The sequence below is a fragment of the Mobula birostris genome, chromosome 32, assembly GCF_030028105.1.
Source record: "Mobula birostris isolate sMobBir1 chromosome 32, sMobBir1.hap1, whole genome shotgun sequence".
NCBI classification, from domain to species: Eukaryota; Metazoa; Chordata; class Chondrichthyes; order Myliobatiformes; family Myliobatidae; genus Mobula; species Mobula birostris.
The window spans coordinates 29,778,088-29,797,577 of record NC_092401.1 but is presented as its reverse complement, the minus strand read 5'-3'; the positions used below and the strand labels follow the sequence as shown (position 1 = coordinate 29,797,577).

Below are 19,490 nucleotides of genomic sequence, written 5' to 3'. Positions count from 1 at the left end.
CCTGGCAACATCTTCATTCTTCCACAAATTCCCAACCCAATCCCCTTTAGAAAGTTCCCACTGAACCCGCTTCCAGTGCCTCCCGCCAAGGGTTTCCCCTCACCGCCACAGAGGGCCTCCTCCTCCTCCTCCTCCTCAGTGAGTCTCTTTTCCCCCATATTCTCTCCTCCCCTCCCTCCACCCCTACACACACACACACACACACACACACACACACACACACACACACACACACACACACACAGTTCTCCCCGCCCCCCCCCCAACACCCATCTTTGCAAGTTCTATGCCGGTTCCGGCTGCCCCCTCCCACTCGCTCAGTCTTCGGACCTCTCAGTAACCGGACCCCACCTCACCTGATCTCCAAGGACAAAGAGACGGAAGCAGTAGGAGGCCGTTCATCCCCTCGGGCTGACCGGATTATGGCCTCTGGTCTTCTCCTGTCTATTCCCGTCACTCTAACTACCCCTCCCCGCTACGATCGTACCCCTCATGGAGGGGCGATCCAAGGTCCACGCCCCGCTCAGCCCCACCCCTCACCTGCTTCCACCACGTGGTCCATGGTGGGGAACCGCTTGATGACGGCCGTGCTGACCGAGCGCAGGATGAGGAGCGCCGAGAGGCTGGCGTACCTCATCATGGTCCGGCGCAGCAGGCGGCCCCGCTCATCAGCGCCGTGCACGTTTCCGGAGATGACACACATGAGGCGATCGGGCAGCGGGATACTCGTGTACTGGTTCCACCAGCGGTTCACCACCAGAGTCACGTAAAACCCTGAACAACAGAGCAGAACCCGAGTGAGAACCAGCGACCGCTGGACCCGACCCCTCCGGCCCCCGCGGCGGGCGACCCTCCCTCGCAATGTCTCTGACCAGACCCAGTGTCGGGTCTGCATACTTCACGGAAATCCCATCCTATTTGTTGTGGAGTTATATAATGTAATGTGTAATAAACATACTTTTGTTAAAAAAGGAGTTCGTGGGAATGACCTGAGCGGCAGTTCCGTTTGCAACCAGCGTTCCCGACAATGTAGCTCATTCCGGTACTGATCCCCCACTGGCAGATCTGCAGAACCCAGCCTGCATCTTGAAAGGTGCCATGTTAATGGAAGTTGCTGCAGTCGCCCTATGGCTTGCTGGAGGAAGGGTCTCGAAATCCTCAGTCACCTCCGTTACTAGCAACCCAGCCCCCACTTCGAGTAACCGGCAGCTGAGGTTACGGATCATCTGCGGGTAACCAGGATCAGATATGGTGTAGCGGTGGAGAAACACCAATTCGCTCCTCTCCCCCCAGTTTTACCTGTTACAATATTTGGAGGTCATTTGGCCCATCAAGGCACGCCGGCTCTTAACAGGGAAATCAGTCCCACAACAGATTCTCTCTCACTCTCTCACCAGCCCGTCGGCTCCTCCTTTTCTTTGCCTTTCTGACAAAGTGGCCAATTAATCTGCTGCTGGGAGGGCCAGTGGGAACCCCCCTCAGTCACAGGGAGAAGGTGCAGGCTCTACGCAGACGGCGGCGGAGGTCGTGATCGAATCTCGGTCTCCAGCACTGGGAGGCCGCAGCACCATTTGCCGCGCAGTTACGGGGAAACCTAGCAGCCTGGGGGCTCAAGGGTCACATGTGCGTGAGTTTTCAAGAAATATAAGGAAATGGCAAAATCTCTCACCCAGCACGAAGGCCATGGGGATCAGGTCGGAATATAAACGTCTCTCACCCAGCACGAAGGCCATGGGGATCAGGTCGGAATATAAACGTCTCTCACCCAGCACGAAGGCCATGGGGATCAGGTCGGAATATAAACGTCTCTCACCCAGCACGAAGGCCATGGGGATCAGGTCGGAATATAAACGTCTCTCACCCAGCACGAAGGCCATGGGGATCAGGTCGGAATATAAATGTCTCTCATCCAACACAAAGGCCATGGGGATCAGGTCGGAATATAAACGTCTCTCACCCAGCACGAAGGCCATGGGATCAGGTTGGAATATAAACGTCTCTCACCCAGCACGAAGGCCATAGGGATCAGGTTGGCATAGTGGTTGCAGTACAAAGCCAGCTTCTCGAAATACCTCTTCTGCTCTTCCAGAAGCAAAAACCTTGTGCAGAATTTATTTTAAAATTAAATTATAAGAATAACCAAAACAATCGTGGAATCAACTCAGAACCTGAAGGATTTTAATTGTTACACACTGACCAAAGGCCATTAGACCCATGGGCTGTTTGCTAACTTATTTCAATCCCAATAGATCGATCTCTCTCTCTCTCTCACACACACACACACACACACACACACACACACACACACACACACACACACACACACACACACGCACACACACGCACGCATACACACACACATGCACATATACACACACACACATACATACACACTCACACACACATACACCCATATACATGCACACATACACACACACATACATACACATGCACACATACACACACTCTCACTCACACACATGCACACATACACACACACTCTCACTCACACACACATGCACACATACACACGCACGCTTACACACAAAAGCCTCTTTGCTTTAGAACATTCTAGAGTGATAGATTGATACATGGAAACAGGCCCTTCAACCCATCTCATCTGTGCTGATCCAGTTACATACCTAAGCATGTCCCATTTGCCTGTGATCCCGCTAAACCCTTCCTATCCATGTTGCTGTCCAACTGTTTTTTAAATATCGTTGATGTACCTGTCTCAATCACTTTCTCACATCCCCACCACCATCTGTGTTAAAACTGTGCTCCTCAGATCCCTTCTCTCTTAAATATGAGATTTCTGGTTTTGGACTCCTCTACCCTGGGGAAAAGAATGTGACTGTCCACTTTGTAAATGTCCCCCATGATGTTATAATGCGACCCCTCCACCTCCTTTGCTCCAGCGAAAGCAGTCCTCGCCTGTCCCTTTCTCCTTATAACTCAAGTCCTTCACTAGCAGGAACAACCTGGTGAGTATTTTTGCAACCTCTCCAGTTTAATGTAATTGTTCATTATGAGATACAACCACCTCTGTCTCGGACCCCTCAACCACCACTTTCTCGGACTGCAGAAATCATAATCGCCAGTTTCTCCACACGTCAGCGAGAATTTTATATCAGGGAGTTTTGTTGTTCACAGCTGGAGGTTCTGATTAGTAGCTACCAGGGGAAGTAGTTGAGGCAGGGACAATAATATTTAAAAGACACCGGGATAGGAAAGATTTAGAGGGATGTGTATCAAACACGGGCAAATTGCTTGGATGGGATTATTGGTCAGCATGGACAGGTAGGGCTGAAAGGCCTGCTTCCGAGCCGTGTGGACCAATAACTGCCCACCTGCACTGTGCTGCAAGTCTCCGCACCTATGGCCGGCGCCCCCTCGATGCTGAAGAATGATCAGGAGGAAAGTAAGTTGTATTTAGAGGAAAAGTAGGTTCTTCTATAGAGGCACAGTGGAGATAGTATTTTGGCTGGTGGCATCATGGCCTGATATGGAAACACCAATGCCCAGGAATGGAAATGTCTGCAGAAAGTGCTGGATATGGCCCAGGCTAACACAGGAAAAGTCCTCCCCGCTACTGAGCACACTTACAAGGGGTGCTGCCACAAGGAAGCAACATCCATCATCAAGGATCCCCACCATGCTCTCTTCTCACTACCACCATTGGGCAGGAGATACAAGGTCCCACACTACCAGACTCAAGAACAATTTCTGAATCAATGTGGATAACTTCACTCATGCCAACACTGAACTGACTCACAACCTACAAACTCACTTGGAAGGACTCGACAACTCATGTTCTCAGCATTATACATTTACTTTTTTTGTTATCCTCTTTTGAGTCAATATGGGTGGAAGTCAGGAACAGGAAGGGAGCAGTTACTCTATTGGGAGTATTCTATAAGCCCCCTGGTAGCAGCAGAGATACAGAGGGGCAGACTGGGAGGCAGATTTTGGAAAGGTGCAAAAATAACAGGGTTGTTATCATGGGTGACTTTAACTTCCCTAATATTGATTGGCACCTGATTAGTTCCAAGGGTTTAAATGGGGCAGAGTTTATTAAGTGTGTCCAGGATGGATTCCTGTCACAGTATGTGGGCAGGCCGACCAGGGGGAATGCCATACTAGATCTAGTACTAGGTAATGAACCGGGTCAGGTCACAAATCTCTGTGGGTGAGCATCTGGGGGATAGTGACCACCACTCCCTGGCCTTTATAATTATCATGGAAAAGGATAGAATTAAAGAGGGCAGGAAAGTTTTTAATTGGGGAAAGGCAAAATATGAGGTTATAAGGCTGGAACTTGCGGGTGTAAATTGGGATGACGTTTTTGCAGGGAAATGTACTATGGACATGTGGTCGATGTTTACAGATCTCTTGCGGGATGTAAGGGGTAAATTTGCCCCGGTGAGGAAGGTAAAGAATGGTAGGGTGAAGGAACCATGGGTGACAAGTGAGGTCGAAAATCTAGTCAGGAGGAAGAAGGCAGCATACATGAGGTTTAGGAAGCAAGGATCAGATGGGTCTATTGAGGAATATAGGGAAGCAAAGAAAGGAGCTTAAGAAGGGGCTGAGAAGAGCAAGAAGGGGACATGAGAAGGCCTTGGCGAGTAGGGTAAAGGAAAACCCCAAGGCATTCTTCAATTATGTGAAGAAAAAAAGGATGACAGGAGCGAAGGTAGGACCGATTAGAGATAAAGGTGGGAAGATGTGTCTGGATGCTGTGGAAGTGAGTGAGGTCCTCAAAGAATACTTCTCTTCGGTATTCACCAATGAGAGGGAACTTGATGATGGTGAGGACAATATGAGTGAGGTTGATGTTCTGGAGCATGTTGATATTAAGGGAGAGGAGGTGTTTGGGTTGTTAAAATACATTAGGACAGATAAGTCCCCGGGGCCTGACGGAATATTCTCCAGGCTGCTCCACGAGGCGAGAGAAGAGATTGCAGAGCCTCTGGCTAGGATCTTTATGTCCTCGTTGTCCACGGGAATAGTACCGGAGGATTGGAGGGAGGTGAATGTTGTTCCCTTGTTCAAAAAAGGTAGTAGGGATAGTCCGGGTAATTATAGACAAGTGAGCCTTACGTCTGTGGTGGGAAAACTGTCGGAAAAGATTCTTAGAGATAGGATCTCTGGGCATTTAGAGAATCATGGTCTGATCAGGGACAGTCAGCATGGCTTTGTGAAGGGCAGATCATGTCTAACAAGCCTGATAGAGTTCTTTGAAGAGGTGACCAGGCATATAGATGAGGGTAGTGCAGTGGATGTGATCTATATGGATTTTAGTAAGGCATTTGACAAGGTTCCACACGGTAGGCTTATTCAGAAAGTTAGAAGGCATGGGATCCAGGGAAGTTTGGCCAGGTGGATTCAGAATTGGCTCGCCTGCAGAAGGCAGAGGGTGGTGGTGGAGGGAGTACATTCAGATTGGAGGGTTGTGACTAGTGGTGTCCCACAAGGATCTGTTCTGGTACCTCTACTTTTCGTGATTTTTTATTAATGACCTGGATGTTGGGGTAGAAGGGTGGGTTGGCAAGTTTGCAGACGACACAAAGGTTGGTGGTGTTGTAGATAGTGTAGAGGATTGTCAAAGATTGCAGAGAGACATTGATAGGATGCAGAAGTGGGCTGAGAAGTGGCAGATGGATTTCAACCTGGAGAAGTGTGAGGTGGTACACTTTGGAAGGACAAACTCCAAGGCAGAGTACAAAGTAAATGGCAGGATACTTGGTAGTGTGGAGGAGCAGAGGGATCTGGGGGTACATGTCCACAGATCCCTGAAAGTTGCCTCACAGGTAAATAGGGTAGTTAAGAAAGCTTATGGGGTGTTAGCTTTCATAAGTCGAGGGATAGAGTTTAAGAGTCGCGATGTAATGATGCAGCTCTATAAAACTCTGGTTAGGCCACACTTGGAGTACTGTGTCCAGTTCTGGTCACCTCACTATAGGAAGGATGTGGAAGTATTGGAAAGGGTACAGAGGAGATTTACCAGGATGCTGCCTGGTTTAGAAAGTATGCATTACGATCAGAGATTAAGGGAGCTAGGGCTTTACTCTTTGGAGAGAAGGAGGGTGAGAGGAGACATGATAGAGGTGTACAAGATATTAAGAGGAATAGATAGAGTGGATAGCCAGCGTCTCTTCTCCAGGGCACCACTGCTCAATACAAGAGGACATGGCTTTAAAGTAAGGGGTGGGAAGTTCAAGGGGGATATTAGAGGAAGGTTTTTTACTCAGAGAGTGGTTGGTGCGTGGAATGCACTGCCTGAGTCAGTGGTGGAGGCAGATACACTAGTGAAGTTTAAGAGACTACTAGACAGGTATATGGAGGAATCTAAGGTGGGGGCTTATATGGGAGGCAGGGTTTGAGGGTCGGCACAACATCGTGGGCTGAAGGGCCTGTACTGTGCTATACTGTTCTATGTTCTATGTTATTTGCAGCTTCTCTTCTTTTGTACATTGTTTGTTCTTCAGTCTTAGTTGCTTATAGTTTTTCATAAATTATATTGTATTTCTTTATTTTCCTGTAAATGCCTGCATGAAGTCAAATCTCAAGGTAGTAGTATATGGTGGCATGCAAACTTTGATAATAAATTTACTTTGAACTTTGAAGTTATCAGCAAATGACCGGAATCAGTACTTCAGTAAAAGCATATAGAAACAGGAATCCTTTAGACTAAGGCCACTGTGCCTGAGTATGGGCAGAGACTGAAGACTGTAGCAACAGCAGTGAGGACCAGGAAGGTATGGACAAGGGAAGTACAGGAGCACCTGCAGGACTTCTTTGAATCAGTGGACTGGACTGTGTGCAAGAATTCATCTTCGAACCTGGATGAGATGATGCAGTTGCTACCAACTTCATTAAAACCTGTGTGGATGAGTGTGTGCCCACAAAGGCTTACTGCACATTCCCAAACCAAAAGCCATGGATAAACCAGGAGGTACGTCATCTGCTGAAGGCTAGATCTGTGGCATTCAAGTCTGGCCACCCAGGTCTGTACCAGAAAACGAGGCATGATTTGCGAAGGGCTATTTCAAGGGTGAAGAGACAATTTCGAATGAGGTTGGAGGCAACATTGGATGCACGACAACTCTGGCAGGGCTTGCAAGACATTACTTCCTACAGAGCGAAACCCAATAGCATGAATGGCAGCAATGCTTCACTACCAGATGAACTCAACGCCTCCTATGCCCACTTTGAAAGGGAGAACACAACTACAGCTGTGGAGATCCCTGCTGCACTTGACAACGCTGTGATCTCTGTCTCAGAGGCTGATGTTAGACTGTCTTTAAAGAGAGTGACCCTCACAAGGCGGAAGGTCCCGATGGAGTACCTGAAAACCTGTGCCAACCAACTGGCAGGAGTATTCAAGGACATTTTCAACCTCTCACTGCTAATGGCGAAAGTTCCCACTTGCTTCAAAAAGACAACAATTATACGAGTGCCTAAGAAGAATAATGTGAGCTGCCTTAATGACTATCGCCCGGTAGCACTCACATCAACAGTGATGAAATGTTTTGACAGGTTGGTCTTGACTAGACTGAACTCTTGCCTCAGCAAGGATCTGGACCCATTGCAATTTGCCTATCATCACAATAGGTCAACAGCAGATGCAATCTCAATGTCTCGCCACACGGCTTTAGACCACCTGGACAACACAAACATCTATCTCAGGATGCTGTTCATCAACTATAGCTCAGCATTTAATACCATCATTCCCACAATCCTGATTGAGAAGTTTCAGAACCTGGGCCTCTGTACCTTCCTCTGCAATTGGATCCTCGACTTCCTAACCAGAAGATGACAATCTGTGCAGATTGGTGATGACATCTTCTCCTCAATGACAATCAACACCTCAGCGGCGTGTGCTTAGCCCACTGCTCTACTCTCTATGTACCCTTGACTGTGTGGCTAGGCATGGCTCAAATACCATCTATAAACTTGCTGATGATACAACTGTAATGCGCTCTAAGGTTTCACTACTAATGTAATGGTTTTTTTTGTAATGTTCACTGCTGAAGTAACAGTTTTAATGCAGACCAGCACTGAGGTAGCTGGGGACGGAGATTTCAAAGAATGGGTTCTATCATTTCTGAGGGGTGAGGGGAAAGAGTGGTCGGATTTGGAATGTCTAATTAGTCCATGTCCCCCGGTGAAGAGTGAGAATTCTGAGGTAGTATCCGCCCTTACTTCTCTGGTGAATAAATGGAAAAATCAGATTCAAAGTCCCAGCCACGGCAGGCTCCGCCGATTCTCTGGAATACCACCACCCCTAAAGGGGAGGAGGAGTGAGACGTGGGCGGAACGGTCCTCTCAGTTGTTAACACGTAGAATTCTGCAAATGCTGGAAATTCAAGCAACACACATCAAAGTTGCTGGTGAACGCAGCAGGCCAGGCAGCATCTCTAGGAAGAGGCACAGTCGACGTTTCAGGCCGAGACCCTTCGTCAGGACTAACTGAAGGAAGAGCTAGTAAGAGATTTGAAAGTGGGATGGGGAGGGGGAGATCCAAAATGATAGGAGAAGACAGGAGGGGGAGGGATGGAGCCAAGAGCTGGACAGGTGATTGGCAAAAGGGATATGAGAGGATCATGGGACAGGAGGCCCAGGGAGAAGGAAAAGGGGAAGGGGGGGAAAACCCAGAGGATGGGCAAGGGGTAGAGTCAGAGGGATAGAGGGAGAAAAAGGAGAGAGAGAGAAAGAATGTGTGTATATAAATAAATAACGGATGGGGTACGAGGGGGAGGTGGGGCTTTAGCGGAAGTTAGAGAAGTCAATATTCATGCCATCAGGTTGGAGGCTACCCAGACGGAATATAAGGTGTTGTTCCTCCAACCTGAGTGTGGCTTCATCTTTACAGTAGAGGAGGCCGTGGATAGGCATATCAGAATGGGAATGGGATGTGGAATTAAAATGTGCGGCCACTGGGAAATTCTGTTTTCTCTGGCGGACAGAGCATAGGTGTTCAGCAAAACAATTTCCCAGTCTGCGTCGGGTCTCACCAATATATAGGCCACATCGGGAGCACCAGATGCAGTATATCACCCAGCCATCTGCTCTCACTCCATCCTCCCGCCACCCCACTAGGAATAGGGTTCCCCTGGTCCTCACCTACCACCCCACCAGCCTCCGGGCCCAACATATTATTCTCCGTAACTTCCGCCACCTTCAACGGGATCCCACCACTAAGCACATCTTTCCCTCCCCCCCACCCCCCGCTTTCCACTATGCAACTCCCTTGTCCATTCGTCCCCCCCAACCCTCCCCACTGATCTCCCTCCTGGCACTTATCCTTGTAAGCGGAACAAGTGCTACACATGCCCTTACACTTCCTTCCTTACCACCATTCAGGGCCCCAGATAGTCCTTCCAGGTGAGGCGACACTTCACCTGTGAGTCGGCTGGGGTGATATACTGCATCCGGTGCTCCCGATGTGGCCTTCTATATATTGGCAAGACCTGACGCAGACTGGGAGATCGTTTTGCTGAACACCTATGCTCTGTCTGCCAGAGAAAGCAGGATCTCCCAGTGGCCACACATTTTAATTCCACATCCCATTCCCATTCTGACATGTCTATCCACGGCCTCCTCTACTGTAAAGATGAAGCCACACTCAGGCTGGAGGAACAACACCTTATATTCCGTCTGGGTAGCCTCCAACCTGATGGCATGAACATTGACTTCTCTAACTTCCACTAATGCCCCACCTCCCCCTTGTACCCCATCCATTATTTATTTATATACACACATTCTTTCTCTCTCTCTCCTTTTTCTCCCTCTGTCCCTCTGACTATACCCCTTGCCCACCCTCTGGGTCCCCCACCCCCTTTTCCTTCTCCCTGGGCCTCCTGTCCCATGATCCTCTCATATCCCCTATTGCCAATCATCTGTCCAGCTCTTGGCTCCATCTCTCCCCCTCCTGTCTTCTCCTATCACTTTGGATCTCCCCCTCCCCTTCCCCCCCCACTTTCAAATCTCTTACTAGCTCTTCTTTCAGTTAGTCCTGACGAAGGGTCTCGGCCCGAAACGTCGACTGTACCTCTTCTTAGAGATGCTGCCTGGCCTGCTGCGTTCACCAGCAACTTTGATGTGCAATGCTTTTGCTCCGACTGGATGCCCAATGGAGGTTCCGGTGGGGTTTCGAAACATGCCTCAGGAGAAGGGGGAGAAGCTTTCTGCTTTATTTTTCAGCTAGAGAGGCAGCTGAATTGCTTGCAGCACAGAAGGGTCATTTAGGCGGCTGAGGTGGATCAGTTAAGAATGGACCAGATAGGCAGGGTCCCCAGTCCCATGACCAGATTGCGTGGGGTCTCCGACAGTCTCGTAAGATGCGACCCCTCCATCTTTTGTTGAGCTGATCAGAGAGGTACGGGAAGAGGAGAACGTGTCGGAGGCGTGGGAGGACTCAGTCAGCAGGGTATAGTCCTCGGTAGTAGTCCCCTGCAGTGAAGTGACCACAGATAGCCTACCCCAGGGAGCGGTAGAGGAGATTGCGGCAGAGTTGAGAACGGAGATACTTAGGCTGTTATCAGCGGGTATGACCCCCCCCACACCCATATGGATGGAGATGATGGTGGCGGGGGGGGGGGGCGGATTCCCCAAGGGGACGAACAATGTGGAGGGCTGCTGGCAGCAGGTGTCACGCCAGAAGGAGAGTGAGCCCACGAGAACCTCAGCAGGGAGAGTCGTTGGGAAAACTTAGAGGGCACCCAGTGAGTGAACAGCCTGGTGTCTCTGAGGGAACACGTTCCCAGCAATATACCAAGGAGCTCCCGAGAGCAAAAGACCCTGTTCCTGAAGGTTTAGTGGGACCACGCTCCAGTGTGTCGATATTGATAGAGGATATTAACGCTAAAGCCATACTCGACACCGGGTCGCAGGTCACGTTACTGTACCGTCGTTTTACAACTGGTATCTGAAGCATTTACCCTTGACACCATTCAGTGCACTGGAGATTTGGGGTCTCAGTGCTGGTGATTATCCATATGACGGTTATTTGTCAGTGAAACTGGTGTTCTCGGAGGCCAATGTGGGAGTGTCTGAGGTCCTTGATACATCGGTCCCGGTTTGTCAGGACCCTGTTGAGACGGGCGGTGTTTCAGTTCTTGAGGGGACCAACACCCCTCTTGTGAGAAGGCTCATGGGGGGCCTGCAAGGAAAAGGCGGGTGAGAGCTTTCTGGGAACATTGTCCGTGCACCCGGGGTTTCGGCCTGCTTTTGACGAAGTGCATGGCTGCATTGGTCTGCATACTGAATTTAAATGAGGGACTGTGTCGTTCACCCAGTCGAAGCCAATGGTGGTAGAGCGCAGGGAAGCAGCGAGAGTGATAGGGACCCCAAGATTTCCCGGAGTGCCTGAGGGTGAGACCCTCTTAGTGGACGCTCCGGAAGACCACAAGGGGGAGTCAGGATTTCCTGCTGGGGTACTGGTGAGGCCCGAATTGCAGAAGCCCTCGGTTGTACAGCCGAGCAGGATGGCAGTGATCGTCAGGAACACTACGAAGAGGGAGGGCACCTTCAAGCGGGGGATGCCCCTGGCGCATTTGTTCCCGGTGACGGTAATGTCTAGTGTCTCCGTGAGGCACGCCGGGGAGAAACTATTGGAAAAGGGGGAAAGTTGACAGCTGAGTCATTGAACTTTGCGGACTCCCCGGTGCCGCTGGGTTGGAAAAGGAGGCTGGTAGAGACGACGTTGAAGCTGGAAGGTGTCTTTTCCATTGGCGAGTTTGATGTGGGTTGTTCCAAGAGCACTCGTCACGCTATCCGGGTGACCGAGGACATCACGTTTAGAGAGAGGTCGTGGCAACTGGCCCCTGAAGACGTGGAAGACGTGCAGCAGCACTTGTGTAAGTTGAAAGAAGCTGAGATCATCACTGAGTCCTGAAGCCCCTATGCTTCCCTAATAGTAGTGACCTGGAAGCAGAACGGGAAGGTACGTATGTGTGTGAACTATAGGACTCTGAACAGGCGCACCGTCCCTGACCAGTACACAGTCCCGATGGTCGAAGATGCACTGGCCTGTCCGAGTGGTGCAAAGTGGTTTAGTGTGTTGGATTTGAGTATAACCAGATATTACCAGATCCCCATGAGTGAGGCTGACAAAGACATTTATATATCCCCTGGGATTCTACCAGTTCGAAAGGATGCCCCAGGGCATATCGGGAGCCCCTGTAGCCTTCCAGCCGGTCATGGAGAAAACGGTCGGGGATATGAATTAGCTTGAGGATTTGGATGACCTCATAGTATTTGGATCCACCTTGGAAGAACATGAAGCGAGGCTACTGAAGGTGCTGGACTGCCTGAAAGCTGAAGGGTTAAAACCTTCCCTGGATAAGTGCCAGTTCTTCAAATCGTCTGTTAGCTATATCAGACACATAATCTCACGGAATGCTGGGTGGCAGTGTGAAATATGAGGAGGATGTTACGAGAATGCAGGGTGACTTGGACAGGCTGGGTGATTGAGGGGATGCATGGCAGATGCAGTTTAATGTGGATAAATGTGAGGTTATCCACTTTGGTGGTAAGAACAGGAAGGCAGATTATTATCTAAATGGAGTCAAGTTAGGAAAAGGGGAAGTACAATGAGATCTAGGTTTTCTTGTACATCAGTCACTGAAAGCAAGCATGCAAGTACAGCTGGCAGTGAAGAACGCTAATGGCATGCTGGCCTTCATAACAAGGGGAATTGACTATAGGAGCAAAGAGGTCCTTCTGTAGCTGTACAGGGCCCTGGTGAGACCACACCTGGAGTATTGTGTGAAGTTTTGGTCTCCAAATCTGAGGAAGGACATTCTTGTTATTGAGGGAGTGCAGTGTAGGTTCACAAGGTTAATTCCCAGGATGGCGGGACAATCATATGTCAAAAGATTGGAGCAACTGGGCTTGTAGACACTGGAATTTAGAAGGATGAGAGGGGATCTGATTGAAACATATAAGATTATTAAGGGATTGGACACACTGGAGGCAGGAAGCATGTTCCCACTGATGGGTGAGTCCAGAACCAGAGGCCACAGTTTAAGAATTAGGGGTAGGCCATTTAGAACGGAGTTGAGGAAAAACTTTTTCACCCAGAGAGTGGTGGATATGTGGAATGCTCTGCTCCAGAAGGCAGTGGAGGCCAAGTCTCTGGATGCTTACAAGAAAGAGATGGATAGAGCTCTTAAAGATAGCGGAATCAAAGGTTATGGGGATAAGGCAGTAACTGGGTACTGATTGTGGATGATCAGCCACGATCACAGTGAATGGCGGTGCTGGCTCGAAGGGCTGAATGGCCTATTCCTGCACCTATTGTCTATTGTCTATAATGGAGTAGCTACTGACCCGGCTAAGATAGAAGCAGTGACCAAGGCCCCAGCCTGTGAGCGCTCTGCGCTCGTTACTGGGGTTCTGTGGTTATTATCGGAGATTCGTGAAGGGCTACGCCAAAGTGAGTCACCCGTTGAATCAGTTTCTGTGTGGTTACCCTCCCTTGGGGAAGAAAGGGACAGGAGAGTGGAGAATATCTAAACCCGTCGGAACCTTATGGACAGAGGTGGGATGTAAAATGTGAGGAGGCTTTTCAGTCGCTGAAGGAGCTGCTGACCCAGGCGTCTGTGCTGGCTTTTGCAGACCCTGATTGCTGTATGTACTGCACACAGATGCCAGCTGAGAGGGTTTAGGGGGCATCCTGTATCAGGATCAGGGCACCGGGTTGAGGCCTGTGGCATTTGTCAACCTGAGTTTGTTGCCCTCTGAGACAAACTATCCCACGCACAAGTTGGAATTCCTGGTGTTGAAATGGGCGGTGGTGGATAAGCTGAGTGACTATCTCTACGGGGCCACGTTTGAGGTGAGGACGGACAACAGCCCCCTAACTTATATCCTGACCATGGCGAAACTGGATGCCACAGGCCATCGGTGGTTGGCAGGGTTGTCTGCCTACGATTTCAGCCTGAAGTACCAGCCGGGGGGCCGGAACGTTGATGCGGATGCTTTGTCCCGACGGGTGCAGGGCCCCTGGACCTGGTGCATATGGATTTCCTGTCCATAGAACCGGATGCCAGCAACACGGATATACACCAGATATGCTCAGGTTTTCCCTACCAAGGACCAGAGGGCGACTACAGTGGCAAAAGTGTTATGGGAGAAGTATTTTGTTTACTATGGCCTTCCCAGTTGGATACATAGTGACCAGGGACGGGACTTCAAGAGCAGACTCATCCATGAGTTACTGGGCATGCTTGGAGTTGAGAAGTCAAGGACCACGCCCTATCACCCGCAGCTGCTCCCCAGCCTGAGAGGTTTAATCGGACCTTGCTAGACATGCTCAGGACCCTGGAGATCAGCAAGAAGAGCAGGTGGAGTTAACATTATTGGGCATCTGGTTTACTGTTACAACTGTACACAAAGTGAAGCTACTGGGTACTCACCATATTATCTGATGTTTGGGCACGAGGCAAGGTTGCCCATTGACCTTTGTTTTGGGACTGACGAGGGTGCCTCACCACTGAATCCTTATCTGAAGTATGTGTCTGATATGAGGAGAGAGCTGAAAAGGGCTTATGAATTGGCTGGGGTCGCAGCCACCAAGCAGAATGGAGGAAATAAGAGGAGTTATGATAAAAAGGTGAGGTTCTCCCTACTCCTGCCGGGAGACTGAGTCAATAGACAATAGACAATAGGTGCAGGAGTAGGCTATTCGGCCCTTCGAGCCAGCACCACCATTCACTGTGATCATGGCTGATCATCCACAATCAGTACCCCATTGTTGCCTTCTCCCCATATCCCTTGACTACACTATTATTAAGAGCTCTATCTAACCCTTTCTTGAAAGCATCCAGAGAATTGGCCTCCACAGCCTTCTGGGGCAGAGCATTCCATAGATCCACCACTCTCTGGGTGAAAAAGTTTTTCCTCAACTCCGTTCTAAATGGCCTGCCCCTTATTCTCAAATTGTGGCCTCTGGTTCTGGACTCCCCCAACATCGGGAACATGTTTCCTGCTTCTAGCATGTCCAATCCCTTAATAATCTTATATGTTTCAATCAGATCCCCTCTCATCCTTCTAAATTCCAGAGTATACAAGCCGAGTCGCTCCAATCCTTCAACATATGACAGTCCCGCCATCCTGGGAATTAACCTTGTGAACTACGCTGCACTCCCTCAATAGCAAGAATGTCCTTCCTCAAATTTGAAGACCAAAACTGCACACAGTACTCCAGGTGTGGTCTCACCAGGGCCCTGTACAGCTGCAGAAGGACCTTTTTGCTCTTATACCCAACTCCCCTTGTTATGAAGGCCAACATGTCATTAACTTTCTTCACTGCCTGCTGTACCTGTATGCTTACTTGTTCTTGCCACCAAAGTGGATAACCTCACATTTATCCACATTAAACTGCATCTGCCATGCACCTGCCCACTTACCCAACCCGTCCAAGTCATCCTGCATTATCTCAACGTGCTCTGCACATTTCACACTGCCACCCAGCTTTGTGTCATCTGCAAATTTGCTAATGTTAATTTTAATTCCTTCATCTAAATCATTAATGTATATTGTAAATAGCTGCAGTCCCAGCACCGAGCCTTGTGGTACCCCACTAGTCACCACCTGCCATTCTGAAAGGGACCTGTTAATCCCTACTCTTTGTTTCCTGTCTGCCAACCAATTTCTATCCATGTCAGTACCCTACCCCCAATACCATGTGCTCTAATTTTGCCCACTAATCTCCTATGTGGGACCTTTCAAAGGCTTTCTGAAAGTCTGGGTACACTACATCCACTGGCTCTCCCTTGTCCATTTTCATAGTAACATCCTCAAAAAATTCCAGAAGATTAGTCAAGCATGATTTCCCCTTCGTAAATCCATGCTGACTCGGACGAATCCTGTTACTGCTATCCAAATGTGCCGCTATTTCGTCCTTTATAATTGACTCCAGCATCTTCCCCACCACTAATGTCAGGCTAACTGGTCTATAATTGCCTGTTTTCTGTCTCCCTCCTTTCTTAAAAAGTGGGATAACATTAGCTACCCTCCAGTCCTCAGGAACTGCTCCTGAATCTATAGAACATTGGAAAATAATTACCAATGCATCCACGATTTCTAGAGCCTCCTCCTTAAGTACCCTGGGGTGCAGACCATCAGGCCCTGGGGATTTATCAGCCTTCAGACCCATCAGTCTATCCAACACCAGAGTCCTCAATGGAATTTGGGGCTACCTGGAAAGCACAAGTTAGCTGACCACTGGGCAGCCACACCCTATGAGGTGGAGAGTCAGATACCAAACCTACGAGTTTTCTGGGTGAAACAATTGGAGGGGAATGGACCTGTCAAGATTCTCCATGGAACCACCTGTTACCCCCAGGACAAGAGGTGCAGGTAGGCTCAGGGCCTGACTTGGAGCTTACACCTAGTAAGAGGGCTCTGCGAAAACACGGGGCAACTGCAGGACCCACAGCAGGAGAGGCTGAGCCAGCCCCCACCCCTGAGAGGGATACTGATTTGGGGGATGATGATCTGGTTGTGTGGTACATGCTGCCTTTCGCTAACTCCCCACTGACTGAGGAAGAGACTCCCGGCCCTTCTCCCACTGAGTCAGGTGAAGTTGGGAGGGGGCTATCTGTGGGCAGCCTGGGTTACAGCAGGACCCTGAAGGAGAGGAAGTGGGGCCTGGACACAGGACAGAGGGCTCCGAGTTGCAGGGGGGCATGAGTGATAGATCGAGGGAGGACTCGCTAAGTAGGCCCGAAGTATCCCCTGTAGCGTCTGAGCTTGAAGAGTTAGGTGAGGAGGTACAGAGGTCTCAGAGAATTAGGAGACCACCGGATAGGTTGTCCTATGTAGCACCCGGGGAACATGGCGTGATCTGTACTGTTTTGGGGTGCTATGTCACTGCCTTTTGCACCTGGATTGGGCTTTGTGTTTTGCAGGAAGGGTTGGTGAACTATCTCAACGTCATTAGGACATGACTAAATTTGGTGAGGGGAGAGTCTAATGTGCTGTAAGGTTTCACTGCTAATGTAATGGTTTTTTTGTAATGTTCACTGCTGAAGTCATGGTTTCTCTGTAGCAGCAATATTTGGGTCGTGGCTGGAGATAACAGGACTGTGGATGCATGATAGCCAATCAGGATTTTGTTGCCCTGTCTTGGGAATCTGAAAACAGTTGATTTCGTGGGCTTTTGCCAGAGAGAAGGGGGAGGGAGAGAGAGAGAGATGAAAAGAGAAGACACGAATGGAGAAATCTGGTAGACCGCCAGACGGGGTGAACTCGAAGCGAGGGTCTGAAGGGCAGCGACGATTGGAAGAGTTCGAGGGGAGCTGATCGGCCTATCAGTGAACTCCAACTTTGTGCACAAATCACAGACTGTTTAATAAGATTCGGGCCCTTTTTATATTTTGTTTATCTACTAACCATATAGTCAATGTAAGAGTTATAAAGCTTAATCGTTTAATCGCATATTGTGTACTGTTTGTGATTTTGCGGTACTGATTTGTAACAGGGGACACATCATGCAGCATCCACCCAAACGAGATTTCTTAGGTTTGGCCGGGCAGGGGGTTATCACCCTCTATATTAAGCCACTAGGCGAAGCGAGTGTAACACAACCATTGTTGGTAGAATCTCAGGTGGTGATGAAAGGGCATACAGGAGTGAGATATGCCAACTAGTGGAGTGGTGCCACAGCAACAACCTGGCACTCAACGTCAGTAAGACGAAAGAGCTGATTGTGGACTTCAGGAAGGGTAAGACAAAGGAACACATACCAATCCTCATAGAGGGATCAGAAGTGGAGAGAGTGAGCATTTTCAAGTTCTTGGGTGTCAAGATCTCTGAGGACCTAATCTGATGCAGTTATAAAGGCAAGACAGCGGCTATACTTCATTAGGAGTTTGAAGAGATTTGGTATGTCAACAAATACACTCAAAAACTTCTATAGATGTACCGTGGAGAGCATTCTGACAGACTGCATCACTGTCTGGTATGGAGGGGGCAGCTACTGCACAGGACTGAAAGAAGCTGCAGAGGGTTGTAAATCTAGTCAGCTCCATCTTGGGTACTAGCCTACAAAGTACCAGGACATCTTCAAAGAGCAGTGTCTCAGAAAGGCAGCGTCTATTATTAAGGGCCTCCAACACCCAAGGCATGACCTTTTCTCACTGTTACCACCAGGTAGGGGGTACAGAAGCCTGAAGACATACACTCAGTGATTCAGGAACAGCTTCTTTCTCTCTGCCATCCGATTCCTAGATGGACATTGAACCCTTGGACACTACCTCATTTTTAAAATATATAGTATTTCTGTTTTTTGCATGACTTTTAATCTATTCAATATACGTTTTCTGTATAAAGTATACTAATAAGATTTACTTATTTATTATTATTATTTTCTAATTTATGTATTGCATTGAACTGCTGCTGTTAAATTAACAAATTTCACGCCACATGTCGGTGATAATAAACTCGATTCTGATTCACTTCCTCTGCTATCACTTGTTACTGCAAACAGCCAAACACATGTACAATCCGTGTTCATTTACAGGCTGAGTACATGGAATCAATACAAAGCCATTGATGTTGAAGGGTTAGCTTCAGAATCTGATTGATTTATTTATCACGTACTGTACATGGAAACATACAGTGAAATGCGTCAATTTGCGTTAACAATTAACACAACCGAAGGAGGTGCCGGAGGCAGCCTGCAAGAACCACCACTCATTCCAGCACGAACATAACATGCCCCCGATGCTCAGCAGAACGGAACATAACAAGCCCCTTTCCTTCCTCGTATCTACACCTACGGCCAGTCCTCCAACTCCAGGACAGGAACGGACTAGATGGGCCAAAGGGCCCGCTTCTGTGCTGTAGTGCTCTAAGACCCTATCAAGACACTTCTCAAACTCCCTCCCTCCAAAAAGGCCAAGCTCGATCAACTTTATAAAAATGCCAACGGTAAGGGGCCCACTGGGCAGCACTTTGTGAGGACTGACCTGTAAGCGATACTGAGGACGGCGTACATGAATGAGAAGACCAGGAATTCCTTATAGAGGAGTTTGTAGATGCTTCCTTTCCACAGCACCAGCAGCTTGGAGAAGCTGCAGAAGCGGACATTCGCAACCCGTGCTGTATAGGTGATGGTCATTCCCTGGGTGACCCGAGGTCTGCGCAGAAGGAGATGCTGAGGGACCCTGGTGGGGGGAGAGAGAGGGCAGTCCCACAGATGAGCAGCAAACAAGGTCCGGCCGAGGAACGGAGGGATGCGGGTAGAGTTCCTCCAGGAGCAGCCACACACCGGCGGGAGACACCGATGTAACCGGGATCCAGGTATTTAGGAATGTTCCAAGAGTTCGGACACAAAGTGCAGACCTTCACCCGGGCAACTTCAGACCTGCTGGAGAGACTTCAGATGAAGAATTTGTTCTGTAAACAGTGACAAATTAATCCATCTCCCTCCTCGCTCAACGTTTGTGCTTCCAGGCGAAGGCTGGGAGGCGAGATCT

At 49.1% G+C, this 19,490-nt stretch overlaps 1 protein-coding gene across 2 annotated transcripts in view; it reads right to left on the bottom strand.

Moving 5' to 3' along the window:
- The window catches only part of best2 (bestrophin 2), a 39,717-nt gene extending 20,446 nt beyond the window's left edge, over window positions 1-19,271 (bottom strand). The window contains exons 1-3 of one of the 2 annotated variants that reach the window (XM_072248324.1): window positions 18,981-19,271; window positions 2,005-2,099; window positions 541-774 (exon numbers count right to left, since the gene is read on the bottom strand). In XM_072248324.1, coding sequence (XP_072104425.1) covers window positions 541-774; window positions 2,005-2,099; window positions 18,981-19,132 — 481 coding nt within the window. In that variant the 5' untranslated portion in view covers window positions 19,133-19,271. Of the gene's footprint in view, window positions 1-540; window positions 775-1,299; window positions 1,520-2,004; window positions 2,100-18,980 lie in introns of those variants that run through there. The other variant, XM_072248323.1, reaches the window with a different exon arrangement.
- Window positions 19,272-19,490: the final 219 nt, after the last annotated feature.